The sequence below is a fragment of the Danio rerio genome, chromosome 13 (assembly GCF_052040795.2).
Source record: "Danio rerio strain M-AB ecotype USA chromosome 13, GRCz13ab, whole genome shotgun sequence".
Lineage (NCBI taxonomy): Eukaryota > Metazoa > Chordata > Actinopteri > Cypriniformes > Danionidae > Danio > Danio rerio.
The window spans coordinates 2,320,001-2,335,410 of record NC_141033.1 but is presented as its reverse complement, the minus strand read 5'-3'; the positions used below and the strand labels follow the sequence as shown (position 1 = coordinate 2,335,410).

At 38.2% G+C, this 15,410-nt stretch overlaps 1 protein-coding gene across 14 annotated transcripts in view; it reads right to left on the bottom strand.

Annotated features, from left to right (window-relative positions):
- elovl5 (ELOVL fatty acid elongase 5) overlaps positions 1-14,254 on the bottom strand; it is a 28,893-nt gene extending 14,639 nt beyond the window's left edge. For 10 of the 14 annotated variants that reach the window (XR_015505010.1, XR_015505012.1, XR_015505013.1 and 7 more), the window contains 3 exon segments: positions 14,126-14,254; positions 9,768-9,832; positions 7,147-7,334 (listed from right to left, as the gene is read on the bottom strand). Coding sequence is in view for 2 of the 14 variants with exons in the window: in NM_200453.3 (NP_956747.2) it covers positions 7,147-7,334; positions 9,768-9,825 (246 nt within the window). In the remaining 12 variants the exon portion in view is untranslated. 14 annotated transcript variants of the gene reach the window in all.
- Between the last annotated feature and the right edge of the window lie 1,156 nt (positions 14,255-15,410).

Here is a 15,410-nt window from a genome sequence, read left to right as displayed (position 1 = left end):
ATTTTAAAGATACACAAAATCTAAACCTAATCTTAACCAAACTATAACTCTCTAAAGATCCACCAAATTTGTGCCTAATCTTACCCAACCTACAACCCTAAAGATGCACTAAATCTGCACCTAACCTTAAATAACCTACATCCTTAAAAATGCACTAAATCTTTGCCTGACCTTAACCAAAATACAATCTTAAAGATGCACAAAATCTAAACCTAATCTTAACCAAACTATAACTCTAAAGATCCACCAAATTTATGCCTAATCTTGCCCAAACTACAACCTTAAAGATGCACTAAATATGTGCCTAACCTTTACCAAACCTTAAACCTAAAAATTGTATTAAATCTCTTTTCTTCTTAACCAACCTGCAACTCTAAAGATGCCACTAAACCAGTGCTCAACCTTAACCAACTCTTACACCTACTAAAACTTTGTTTATCCTTAACCAACCCACTACTATAAAGATGCTATTAAAATATACCTTTACCAACTCTTAAACACACCAAACCTGTTTAACCTTAACTAACCCTTAAACCTACAAACACTGTTCCTAACTTTAACCAACCTACATCCCTAAACATGCAATAAATTTGAGCCTAACCTTAAACAAATAAAGCTTTGTTACTCCCAAACCAACCCACTACTATAAAGATGCTCCTAAACCTGTACCTTTACAGACTCTCAAGCTCGCTAAACCTGTTTAACTGTAACCAACCCACAAGATTAAAAGTGTCAATAAACCTGTACCCAACCTTAACCAACCCTTAATCGTCCTCTAATGTAAATCCTCTCTGAATCTGTTGTATTTTCCAGTAGGTTTATCGAGTTTTGTTTGCTGATCACTGAGGCTGAATGCAGTAGGAGCAGCTGCAGAGGTTTGCAGGTGTACGGCTGATGCATGGAGAGATTTTACTGCTGACTTGATCAGAAAGTGGATAAAAGTGCTTCATTTTTCACCATCTTCCTCGTTCTCACCTCTCCCCAAACACTCCTCAGACCTCCAGGAAAAAAATCTCCAGTAATCCATCATTGTTCATTGTCTGTTTCTGAATTAAGCCCTTGTTTGAGATTTATTGAATGCAAAATGAAATCTGCACATTTGTCCGCTATACATAAATCCGACTGGTTCGTTCCTGACCTCATGTTACAGGTGACGGTGGTTTTCACCTCCATTTAAACAGCCTCTTTAAAAGGACTTTCGAGTGACATAAAGAGTCGCTCGGCTCTCTGAATTTAGCCATAATTGCTTTGGCCTGATGGAGCTTCTCAGGGTCAGTGGGTTGATTTTGCCGTTAGAGAGACTGTCACAGAGCGACACACACCACTGCCTCGCTCTAAAGTCCTCTCGTTGGAAACATCTCGCTTTCTGACCCAGCTAATTTCTCAGTAATAGCACTCCCATGACCCTAGTTAAAGCAGGACAAACTGCATTCAATGATAGGACAGTTATAGTCAGCATGACAATCAAAAGGATTATTTTTAGAAGGTTTTTATCTGTGCACATCTTGACTGTTTTATATTCACATGCCCTCCAAAACTTTCACTAAACTTTCCTGAAATTGGCTTCTTTTCTCTGATTGGTGTTTACAGGAGTGAGGGCGGGATCAACCTGTAACTCATATGAGATCCACCAATAGCAAACCACAACCATTAACCCAAGCTCATTATTGATATGTACCCCTATATACATCTCTGGACTGAGCAAAATAAGTCTCAGGAGATACGTTTTTTTGCAGTTTTTGTGTTCGTGAATCCACCAGAGGCCGCTGTGAATGCCTTTTCAGATCTCAAATTTCTCTTGCGAGTGTCATTCACGCCTGCTGTGTTTGTGTAAATCCGCTATCGACTGACTAACCGACTTACCCACCAACCCCTTCCCTAAACCCAACCGACAGTGTTTTCAAAAGCAATCCAGAAGAAGAAAAGCCCTCATGGCAACCTGATTTTTGTGGTCAGCTGGTAGCACAAAGCGAAAAGCTGTTGGCGGCGTCATACTGCCCCATAGCATTCGTTTTAAAGCTGAAATGCCATATGTAGCTCTGGCTACATAATTCGTGCTCTCCAGAATGTATATGGGGGTACGTTTTCACAATGAGCCTGTGTTGATGTAACGAAGGCCAGCTAGTAAGTACTGTGCAGATAAACCTAACTCCTCTGACGTCTAAAGATGGTCTAGCAACAGATGCGAGAGGCCATGGTCTTGGTAGAGCAACCGACTCCCATGCGGAAGGCTGCCGGTTCGATTCCAGCTTGGAGCGGGTTGGGTGGCGTAGGACCGGCGGGAATACCTTGGTTACAAGTATCCAATGAAATCCTCACTCTAGCCAAATCCAGACACAGCCATGTGTTCTTGTTTGAGAAGCAGATCTATGTTATTATGGAAGGGATAAAAAGGACTAGCATAACTTATTAAAATTTCCATTTCTTGTCCTCCATGTCTAGTCACTTAAATGTATAGCTAAATCTATACCCTACTGAACAAAATACAGCTTAAAGCAGCCTAGGCTGGTTTCAGCTGGTCTACCAAGCTGGTTTTAGGAGGGATTTTGGCCATTTCCAGGCTGGTTTCCAGGCATTTCCAGCCTGGTCTTAGCTGGTCTGGCTGGGAGATGACCAGCTAAAACCAGCTTGACTGGCCGAGCCAGGCTGGGAGTCCAGCCAAAACCAGCTATGTCCAGCTTAAACCAGACTGGTCAAGCTGGTTTTACCTGGTCATTTTGCAGCCTGACCAGCTAAGACCAGGCTGAAAATGAATGGAAACCAGCCTGGAAGTGGTCAAAACCCCTTTAAAACCAGGCTGGTCAACCAGCCAACCAGCTTAGGCTGGTTTGAGCAGATTTTTTCAACAGGGTAAAAAATAAAAACCTAAATTTTTTACCTTCATGTTGTTCCAAACCTATGCAATTTTAGTAATACTTCACACAACGGTCTAATTCGTTAGCTTTGGCTACTGCATTATTTATTAATCTCTTCTCTGATTGGTGTTCAAATATGAGATCCACCAATAGCAAACCCTAAACATCCAACCAAATCCTCACACCGGCCAAATCCAGTGACTATATTTGTTTTGGTTTGTGAAGAAGATCATGTTATAAAAACTAGCATAACTTCCAATTACTTCCTTCTCATTCATGTTTGCTCAATTTAATGTACACTACCTGACAAAAGTCCTGTCGCCTATTCAAGTTCATCAAGATTCTCTGGATTCATCTTCAACGCCTCCTCCTTCATCTTACCCCAGACATGCTCAATAATGTTTATCTCTGGTGACTGGGCTGGCCAATCCTGGGGCATCTTGACCTTCTCTGCTTTCAGGAGCTTTGATGTGGAGGCTGAAGTATGAGCAGGAGCGCTATCCTGCTGGAGAATTGTCCCTCTCCTGTGGTTTGTAATGTAATGGGCAGCACAAATGTCTTGATACCTCAGGCTGTTGATGTTGATCATCCACTCTGCAGATCTCTCGCACGCCCCCATACTGAATGAACCCCATACCATGATTTCTCCTTCACCAAACTTGACTGATTTCTGTGAGAATCTTGGCTCCATGTGCATTCCAGTAGGTCTTCTGTAGTATTTATGATGATTGGGATGCAGATCAACAGAGGATTCATCTGACCTTCTGCCACTTTTCCAAATGCTCAACTAGAAGTCAAGTTATTATTTGTTGCTCTTACAACTGAGATCCACGACAACACTTTGGTCAGGTAGTGTAAATCTGCCTATTTCAAGCTAATGCTAACAAAATAGTCCTTATTGTAATGTGTTTCCAACATATAGTTTATTTTCCCATTTGTGTTTTAAAGATGAAGGAAAGTCTTATGAGGTTGGACCGTCATGAAGGTAGATAAATAAATGACAACATGAAGTAAATCAGGCTTAATGTATCTGATGGCTGTGATCAAAGGTAACTAGTACCCCACATATCTTTGTGCTTATCCTGAATTAAGTGTTAATTGTATTTTTAAAGACAAGCAATGTGTGAGTTTTGCAATGCAGATAGCGTGGAGGGAAAATGATGCAATGACGGACTCTGGACTATAAGGTGCTGATGGACTGTGTGACTCATCACTCAGCTCAGTTTCCAAAAATCAAACCATCAGTGTCAAAGTACATGTCACTTCATCAGCAAATTCAAAGGTCCCCGACATATTCAAACATCTAGATTGTGAAACACACGCTATCTGGGGTGTAGGAAGACATTTGAAAAATAAATGAGACAGAGCAAGTCAGTATTGTATTAAATTGAATGGGATTTAAATAATTACACATTTTAACTATGAATTACAGTCATGTTTAGGCAAGTCATTGTATAACAGTGGTTTGTTCTGTAGACAATTGAATAAAAATATGTCTTAAGGGGGCTAATAATATTGACCTTAAAGTGGTTTTAAAATATTAAAAACTGCTGTTATTCTAGGCAGAATAAAACGAATAAGACTTTCTCCAGAAGAACAAATATTATAGGAAATACTGTGAAAGATTCATGAATCTGTTCAACATCATTTGGGAAATATTTGAACAGGAAAGACAATTTACATGAGGGTGAATAATTCACTTCAACTGTATATGTATAATCTTGTTAGACATATTTAAGACATACATATTTAAGACATTTAAAATCACATTTTATATAAATCCTTACGCTTTTTCACCATCCTTCAAATCAGGTTTAACACGTTTGTCCGCAAGACCTTTTTAATTACTTCAAATATAATGACATTTAGTCTGATGACATGTTCTTTAATATGATTGAATAAATACAGGTCAGATTACACGTGTTAATTCATTTTTACTTAGACGTTTTGTTTTAGAAGTTATTTGAAACATTAAAAGTCATAATTTTTACTTTCATTCATTATGCTTAAATAGAATTATTTATCTATTTTATTATATCTAATTTTAAATATAATTAGATTCTGGCATGTTTTTTTAATGTTTTAATAAAATAATAATAAATAATTAATTTAATTTAGTGTAATTTACCTGTTTTGTTTAAGATATTTTAGTACAAGATATGAGAATCAGACATAAGTTTTATATATATATATATATATATATATATATATATATATATATATATATATATATATAGCACTGTTGCCCTGTTAGCACTGTTGCCTCAAAGCAAGAAGGTCACTTTTTCGAGTCCGGGCTGGGTCAGTTGGTCAGGTCTGTATGGATGTTTTCCAGAACAGGGTTGACGCAAGAAGGGCATCCACTGTGTAAAACATATGCTGGAATAGTTGGCGGTTCATTCCGCGGTGGCGACCTCTGATAAATTAGAGACTAAGCCGAAGGTACATGAATGTAAGAAGGTATTAGCAAAGTAGTGCCAAAACACTTTTGTATTCTATGACCATTTCTGACCTCTTTCTGACCGCTTGTTTACTTTTACTGGCGCACAGAAATGCCTTCTCGCATGTGAAACAAACGCGCCATTGTTCACCCTCAGTGTCAGCTTTTTTCTTAATGGTGTTTAGCAATAAATAATACATCACCATGAGTGAAAATGGCAGGTTTCTGAATGCTCAGTAGGCATCAGCATGTAAACACCGCCGTTTCTCAAACAATTAATATTTCAAGAGGTTTTTTTTTATTGGACTGAGAGGAAGTTTTGGATTTTGAAAGTTACAGTGTGTTCAGTATGAAATTTAACATGTTACAGCTGATTTTAAGTGAAGTTTATTTATAAACAAATTTGGAGAGGATCACGTGCTTATGATTGTTCACAGCTGTTCCAACTTTAGCTAATATCTGATTATCCTATCAGACGATCCTTAACTGACTATAAATAACCAGATTTTCTCATCTCAATATCTTCGTCTTGAAGAAACCCCCCCACCCAGCCCTACTTTCCCTCCTTTCAAACGGGCGTCACGGTGGCCAGCGATTAGCGCTGTTGCCTCACAGCAAGAATGCCCCTGGTTTAATTCCTTTCCAAACCAGACGGCATTTCTGTGCGGAGTTTGCTCGTTGGTTGCCTGGGTTTTCCCCGGGTCCTCCTGTTTCCTCCCACAGTTCAAAAACAAGCACTCTAAACAATTAATCCAAATACTTTAGCTAAACTCTGAGTACACCTTTCACCATCCATATCTGACACTTAGCTACAACAAGCAAGAGGGGGAGTCATCGAGATCTACCTGAGCTCAAACTCCCCTCTCACCTTGTAACGGGAGGGAGCCCAGGGCTCGAGGATCTTATAAGCTCAGGGCTCTCTCCCGGGACAGCACGCCAAACTAGCTTTACTATCAATCATCAGCTAAGTGTGAACTCTTGAAAGTACATTAAAGGGCACATATGATGCAAAAGCAGCTGTTTGGAAAGCAAAGTGTGTGGTATAGTGTGTCCACAGGCATGATGAAATGATACAAACACAATAAGTCTCTTTTTTATATTTCCTGATGTCAAAATAGGATCTAAATCCCAGTGTGTTTGAGGCCCACCGCATCGTGACTTAACAGTGTGATTTTCCCCGCCCACCAATATTGATTGACAGTCCTTAATTACCCATGTATCAATGTTACAGGGCAGGATTTGCAAAGAAACAGGGATTAAAAGATCTGGTCCAACTCTCTGTGATCAAATACACTTCAAGAAGCAGTAAGTGCTATTCTTTTATAGCATTTTGAACAATTATTTTTGATTACATAATCTATAGCCGCTAGATTTAGTACAGCTGCATAGCGTACACAACTATAAACGAGGATGCTTAAGTCACGCAATTTTAAGTTGGGTTTATTTTGAACAGGAAATGTTCTATTGGATCTCTACTCAGCAATATATTTATTCATATTACTATAGTATTTGTGACTGTGGCTGTCTGTCTGAGTTCCTGTCGGTGTTTTTGCTGTGTTTACTCTTACATTCGACCCTGGTTATCATTCTCTGAAGCGAAATGACGATGAATCGGAGTGAAAAACCTACTTCAAGTGGGTGGGGAGAACCAGCTCATTTTCATTTAAAGGCACAGGCGCAAAAAATGCCTACAGTTCCCTCTTACCCAATAATTGACATTTTCAACAGGCGATAACCAATGATCTGATGAGACACATTCTGGAGACATCTTGTAAAAAGGCCATAAGTGGAGCCCTTAAAAGTGTGCTGATCTCATCTTACAGTGAATGCATGTGGAGTAGAGCAGCTCACCTCATAGAACATATAGAGAGACAGCAGCGTCAGACACAGGTTATACGGCACCAGCAGGGCTCTGCAAGAGTACGCCTGTCTGTTCTTCATGTATTTCGGTCCCATCCACACAATCAGCAGGTACATGACAGTGAAGATAAAGGTGGGAATGTAGTCGTCCAGCAGAAACCATCCTGTGACCCTGAGATCTGCAATTACACAGAAAAGCTATTATCATGCCAAGACAATGTATCACTTTAAACTATTAAAACAAGGTTAAACTTTGTTGGAAGAAAGATCAAGCTCCCATAATGCAATTCAAAATCTTTCATTCATTCATTTTACTTTGGCTTTGTCCCTTTATTCATGAGGGGTCGCCAAAGCGGAATGAACCGCCAACTTATCTAGTTTTACACAGCGAATGACCTTCCAGCTGCAACCCAGTACTGGGAAACAGCCATACACACTCACATTTACACTCATACACTATGGCCAATTTAGTTTATTCAATTCCCCTACAGCGCATGTTTGGACTGTGGGGGAAACCGCAGCACCCAGAGGAAACTCACAACAACACGGGGAGAACATGCAAACTCCACACAGAAATGCCAACTGACCCAGCCGGGACTCAAACCATCAACCTTCTTGCTATGAGGCGACAGTGCTAACCACTGAGCCACCATGCCTTCCCATTCAAAATCATAAACAATAAAAATAAAAGCATGAATGAGTTTTACAGCAGATGGCGCTCTAAGGTAGTCAGTTTTTAAAAGTAGATGGTGCTCTAGGCTAGTTTTAACAGCAGATGGCGCTCTAGTGTTGTAAGTTTTAACATCAGATGGCTCTTTAGACTTATTTTAACGTCAGACGGCACTGTAGGGTAGTTAGTTTTAACAGCAGATGGCGCTCTAGGTTAGTTTTAACAGCAGACAGCGCTCTAGGCTAGTTTTAACAGTAGATGGCGCTCTATGCTAGTTTTAACAGCAGACGGTGCTCTGGGCTAGTTTTAACAGTAGACAGCGCTCTGGGCTAGTTTTAACAGTAGACGGCGCTCTGGGCTAGTTTTAACAGCAGACGGCGCTCTAGCATAGTTTTAACAGTAGATGGTGCTCTAGGCTACTTTTAACAACAGACATCGCTCTTGGCTAGTTTTATAAGCAGTCAGTGTTCAATGCTATTTTTAACAGCAGACGGCGCCATGGGCTTTTTTTTTTTTTTTTTACAGCACATATCACTCAAGAGTAGTTATTTTTAACAGTAGATGGCGCTCCAAGCTAGTGTTAACAGCAGATGGCGCTCTAGGGTAGTTAGTTTTAACAGTAGATGGCTCTCAAGGCTAGTTTTAACAGCAGATGGTGCTCTAGGATAGTTAGTTTTAACAGTAGATGGCTCTCAAGGCTAGTTTTAACAGCAGATGGCGCTCTAGGGTAGTTAGTTTTAACAGTAGATGGCTCTCTAGACTAGTTCTAACAGCACGGTGCACTGGGCTTGTTTTTCTTACAGCAGTCAGAGATTAATGCTAGTTTTAGCAGCAGACGACGCCCTAGGCTATTTTTTTACAGCAGATGGCGCTCTAGGGTATATAATTTAAACAGTAGATGGCTCTCTAGACTAGTTCTAACAGCAGATGGCACGCTAGGCTAATTTTTTTCCAGCAGACCTTGCTCTAGGCTAGCTTTAACAGCAGATGGCGCTCTAGGGTAATTAGTTTAAACAGTAGATGGCACTCTAGGTTAGCTTTTACAGCAGATGGCACTCTAGGGTAGTTAGTTTTAACAGTAGATGGCTCTCAAGGCTAGTTTTAACAGCAGATTGCGCTCTAGGGTAGTTAGTTTTACCAGTAGATGGCTCTCTAGACTAGTTCTAACAGCATATGGTGCACTGGGCTTGTTTTTCTTACAGCAGTCAGTGATTAATGCTAGTTTTAGCAGCAGACGGCGCCCAAGGCTATTTTTTTATGGCGCTCTAGAGTAGTGAGTTTAAACAGTAGATGGCACTCTAAGCCAGCTTTAACAGCAGTTACGCTCTAGGGTAGTTAATTTAAACAGTAGATGGCTCTCTAGACTAGTTCTAACAGCAGATGGCGCACTCAGCTAACTTTTTTCCAGCAGACGTTGCTCTAGGCTAGCTTTAACAGCAGATGGCGCTCTAGGCTAGCTTTAACAGCAGATGGCGCTCTAGGGTAATTAGTTTGAACAGTAGATGGCTCTCTAGGCTAGCTTTTACAGCAGACGGGGCACTGGGCTTTCTTACAGCAGACGTTGCTCTAGGCTAGTTTTAACAGCAGATGACGCTCTAGGCTAGTTTTAACAGCAGATGACGCTCTAGGGTAGTGATATTTAACAGTAGATGGCTCTCTAGGCTAGTTTTAGCAACAGATTGGGCTCTAGGCTAGTTTTCTAGCCTGAAGTCTTTTCTAGTCTGCTGTTAAAACTGAGCTCAGAATAAGTTCAAGATTGAATTCTCGTTTCGCAATGCATCTATTGATCGCCACAACTGTAAAAAATGCTACCTCTGTTGTTTCTTCACCTTTAAGGAACTTTGTTTTTCAGAAGTGTATGGGTGCAACCCTAAAACGATAGCTTTAGCTAAGGCAGCAAGAAAAGACAATTAAAGTCCTGTGAAAGCAGCGCGTGTCTCACCTCTGGGTCCCATCCAGGAGTCAATATAAGAGTTGACTCTGTGACTAAACGTCTCCATCTTCAACCTTCAAGAGGAATAACACCAAGATTACTTCAGCTGTTTTCACAAGTCGGAGCGAATTCAGACTGTCAGCGAAAGTCCTACAACACAATAAAGCTGTTTAAGAGGGCAATAGAAGTTAACCTTGTGAATCTTTGTTGGAACACATATTGATTACAGCAGTAAAAATGGTGTATACAGCGGGGACGATCATCCATCATGCAGTTTGTAGTTCAGCGAGGGTCAAGACGCTGTGCTAAGGCAGATACACGTTTCCAGCAGGCGTAAGCACAGAGAATGTGAGATGATCATGAGACATTGTTTGAGTTGTGAGGAGGCCTGATGGGTTTATTACAGAGTCTCTGCCTTCAGTCAACACTGGCGCAAATTAAAATCAGTGCTTAAATTAGGGCTGCATGATATTGGAAAGATTTAACATTGAGATATTGATGATTCTGCGGTGGGAGTGCGTCTCCATAAAATCTAATAAACAATCCATAACATGTTAAGGGTGCCCTGACACATTTTCATTGTCGTCAGTCCTATTTGCAGTGCATTTCTGTATTTGCATGTGTTTTATTTTCATGCACATCTTTAGTCAAGAGACTGATGAATTAATGTTTACTTTTTGCATCTCCATTGCATCTTTTGGGGGTTCCCTGACACAGTTTCGTTGTTGTCTGTGCTATTTGCAGTGTATTTGTGTATTTGCATGTGTTGTATAGTCAGTTCAGGGCCCTATATACTTGCAACATAATCTAAAATCCTGAAAAATCCAGAAAATATTTTTATATTATATAATAAATTTCATTTTCATATTATATATTTGATCAAAAATATTTTTAAATGTGAGTGCAAAACTTTTGATGAATAAAATGTAAATGAAAAATTAATTTTAAAAAATTAGCGACAAAAATAAAGAGCTACAAATAAAAACAAGCCGTGGAACAAAACTTTTTAAACATTTGCTAATTTTTTTTCTATAATTATTGAATAAATGTTTCTGTCACTGATTTGATGAGGAAGTGGAGTCAAGGGAACTAGGACATGTACAGCAGGACTTCCCTCCATTGAAAACAGCATCACAAACTCATGTTTGACTGAAAATCAAATCAAATGAGCTTTGCAATTGACCTTGTAAACAGGTTTTGTACAGTTAAAATCAGAAGTTTACATACACTGTATAAAATGGCACATAACCATTAAAAAAAAAAAATCAGATGTTAATGTGACTAAACTTTTTCTTTTTTAGGTAAGTTAGGATGATCACATTAGTTTCTGTTCTGCTTAATAGCAGAATAATGAGAGAGATTTTTTGAGAAATTGCTATAGCTTTTCTTGAAAGTCAAGTTTACTTACAGTCAGATTATTCTGCCTCTGAAAAAGCTCAGATGATGGTGTGAAGGTTTTGGAAGTTTCTGATTGGCTAATTGACAACATTTGAGTTAATGTGAGGCTCAACTGTAGAATAGTATTCAAGGAAAAGCTCAAACACACCGCTTCCTTGTGTGACAACATGAGAAAATCAGCAAGGCAGAATCAACAAGAAAGCCAGATTACAATTTGCTGAATTACACTGGGAAAACAATAACTTTTGGAGACATGTCCTGTGCTCTGATGGAGCTAAGAGTGAAATGATTGGCCATAATGAGCAGTGTTACATTTGGAGGACGAAGGGAAAAGCTTACAAGCCTAGCAACACCATCCCAACTGTGAAGTATTGGGGTGGCAGCAGCATGTTGTGGAGCTGGTTTGCTGCAGGAGGGACTGGTCCACTTCACAGCATAGATGGCATCATGAAGAAAGAACATTATGGAGAAATACTGAAGCAACATCTCAAGACATCAGCCAGGAAATTACAACTTGGCCACAAATGGGACTTCCAGATAGACCATGACCCTAAGCATACTGCCAAATTACTTCAAATGTGCTTTAAAGGACAACAGAGTGAATGTTTTGGAGTGGCCATCACAAAGCCCTGATCTAAATCCTATTGAAAATTTGTGGGCAGAGTTGAAAAAGCTTGTGCGAGCAAATCTGACTCATTTACACCAATTCTGTCAGGAGGAATGGGCCAAAATCCCTTCAAACTATTGTGAGAAGCTTGTGGAAGGATACCCAAAACATTTGACCAAAGTTTTACAGTTTAAAAGCAAAACTAAAAAAAATTCTAAGGAAATGCGTTTAAATTTTTGACTGTCTAGAAATTAATAAAAAATCTCAAAAAACATTCTCTCATTATTCTGGCATTTAGCAAATGTAAATCATTTAGGTAATCCTATTGGACCTAAAATAGTAAACGTTGAGTATGATTTACCACCGAACATTTTAAAAAAACTGGTTATGTTCCTTTTTTTAGAGTGTATGTAAACTTCTGTTTCAATTGGATATATCAAGCAGTTTTATCATCCTTTGATTTTTATTTACAATTCTTAATTTTAGTTAGCAAAAATCCTATTTATTTCTCAAATAATGTATTTATTACCTTTTTTAGTTTTTTGCTCAGTACTTTATTTTTCATTTGCAAAACTTAATTAAATGTTGCAAGTATATTTGGCCCTGAATTGACTCCATAATAATGCACATGTGCAGTCAAAGACTGATGAATTAATGTTTACTATTTGCATCTCCATAAAATCTAAACAATCTATAATTTTTTAGGGGTTCTCCGACATGTTTTCATTGTTGTCTGTGCTACTTGCAGTTAATTTCTGTATTTACATGTGTTGTGAGTATTTTCATGCATAACAAACTATAAATATAGTCAAGAAAAAGATAGAATTAAAATAAAGTGCTTTATAATTTCTCGAGTCTAACAGTTTTTAAGTACAGTAACTGAATGATAAAAATTTAAATTATTTAATAAAATTAATCATAGTTAAGGTCACAATTGCTACAATTTTTTTATACCAGAATACTTGTAAAATCATTATACAATCAAAAACACATGCAAATGACAAATTACAATACAAACTCAACATTGCACATATCCTGCGAAGTGACTATTGTAAATGATCACATTGCGATATCCATGCTGAAACCATATATTGTGCAGCTTAAATACAGGAAGTTATATGAAACTAAAGGGAAATTGTACTTCTCGTCAAAATGATTAGTAATATCATAAGATGCATGTTAGCATGTTTATATATGTAATGATATTTAGATGAAAAGCTGTAAAACACTTGTATATTTCACTCCAAAAATACACTTTATGAGCAAAATGTTTATTTTTACATAATTTCTTCCATATTTAAAATAAAAAAGTTGTTATTTAGGGATGTCTTTTTTCAGACGTGTTTATAATATTCAATTTAGACAACAACTTTTATTTCAGAAGAGACGAGAAATTAATATTTGGGGAAAATATGCTGTTTTTTAAGAAGGAAAACATCCAACTTTACTCATTATCAAAATTTGGAATATAATGTTATATAAATTACATAAAAATATTACAAAATTATATAAATATATTAAATATATATATATATATTTACTTATAGCTCAAATTTATAGCTATTAATATAGTAAATCCAGCTATATATATATATATATATATATATATATATATATATATATATATATATATATATATATATATATATATATGTGTGTGTGTGTGTGTGTGTGTGTGTGTGTGTGTGTGTGTGTAAATATATATATATATAATTTACTTTTTTGCTCAAATTTCTAGCTAATAATAAAGTAAATCCAGCGAAAAAAATAGAAAATGTCTATCAAAAATAATAAAAAAATAAATCTAATTAAATTCATACACACAAAAGAAATAAACTGAATCCTATTCGTATAACATATAAGATTATGTTATCATCGGCAAATAAATACATACATAAAAACATATATGAAACTGTCAACTGGATGTCATGAAAATATTGTGCATAATAATTTAATAATGCAGTTATAAATAGGCTAATAAATAAACATCCACAAAACTCATGCAGACAATACATGCAGAAACCAACATACGGTTCCCCAAAAAGCTGATTATTATCACCTGACACAAACATCAATGTCCAGATGATTGTTTAATGACAGCAGAATTACATTCAATTCAGAATAAGATGAAAACTCTTTAATGCAACTGCATTTCAAGACCTTCAGGATCGTCTTGCAAAGTCTTCTACAGAAAGCAGAGGTAAAGAGCGGCTGGATATGACATCACCGAGCGCTTCTAATCTTCGATAAAGTCATATGATGCCCGACAGTATCATCCGCATTCGAGGTCACGCGCGTGCTTCACTTATCCCACACATCCGAGGATGTTTACAAAATTCGAGAATATTCATCTGCATCTTACCTTTAGTCTTTAGAAGTGTGCGAGTGTGTGTTGCTCAGGGCTTCGTCCTGTCCTCGGAGGATGTGTGTGTGTGAGTGTGAAGCTGCTGAACTAATGAGCGTCATGAGTGTGTGTAGTCCACCTTCATCTGATGCGCATAACGGGACGTGTTTGAAGACTCTCAGGGCAAAGTCTGCGAGCACACACACACACACACACACACACACACACACACACATCGATCCGAGACACGTTAAACACTTCACACACACCTCATTCGATTTTTACCAGGAGGCGCTGAGGAGATACAACAAACTTTTAATGATGTAGCAGTTTGTTGACATTTATGATGACGTCATGCAACTGTACTCATGTTTGAAGTTGATTTAGAACGCGAATGTATCGATTCCTCCTCAACAGAACGCAAGTGTGTCGTTTTAGAATGTCACGTTCTAAGATAAAAGCGCGATGCGGCAGCTGTTCTGCACGTTCACATTTTACAAAGCGTGAACTGTTTCAAGTAAATCACCCCATTCATCTGAAGTTACAACAGACCAATCAGAGCGCTGCTCTCATATGAAGCTAAAAAGGACCAATTGCTGAGCTGCTCTCATGTGAAACCAGATCCGTCCAATCAAAGAGCGCATGACAGCAGGTGATAAAGGGAATCAGACTATCGCAGGAGTTAGAGAGTTCGGTTAAAAATTACTGCCTTTATAGAGCTGCTGTGCTTTCAATGCCGAGTTCTTGTCAATGTGTATGCGGTATTTTGGTGAATGAGGTCATAAAGTTGAATCAAATTTATCTGGAGGTAATCTGGTCAGAGAACAGACTGTTTCTTTACGACGAGGCGATACAAAGTCCCATTACTTTGTAGCATCATGTGCTAAAACCCCTACACACACTTCAGCGTCACATTTATAAACTTTATTCATTACACACAATTTAAAAACATACAAAAGACTTTGACCCATAATCTAAATTTGAGGTGAATTGTTTACTCCATGAAAAACAAATACTACAGTAACTTGTAATAAACGTTGCGGTTTTTAAACCCTACTGTAATATATAGTGCATTATACTTTAGGCCTATATAATATATTAGTTACAAAACATTGTCAATGAATGGGGCGACATGGTGGCTCAGTGCATTGCCACCTCACAGTAAGAAGGTCGCTGGTTCGAGCCCAGGCTGGTCAGTTGGAATTTCTGTGTGGAGTTTGCATGTTCTCCCCGTGTTGGTTTCCTCCGGGTGCTCCAGTTTCCCCCACAGTCCAAACACGTGCACTATAGGGGAATCGGGTCA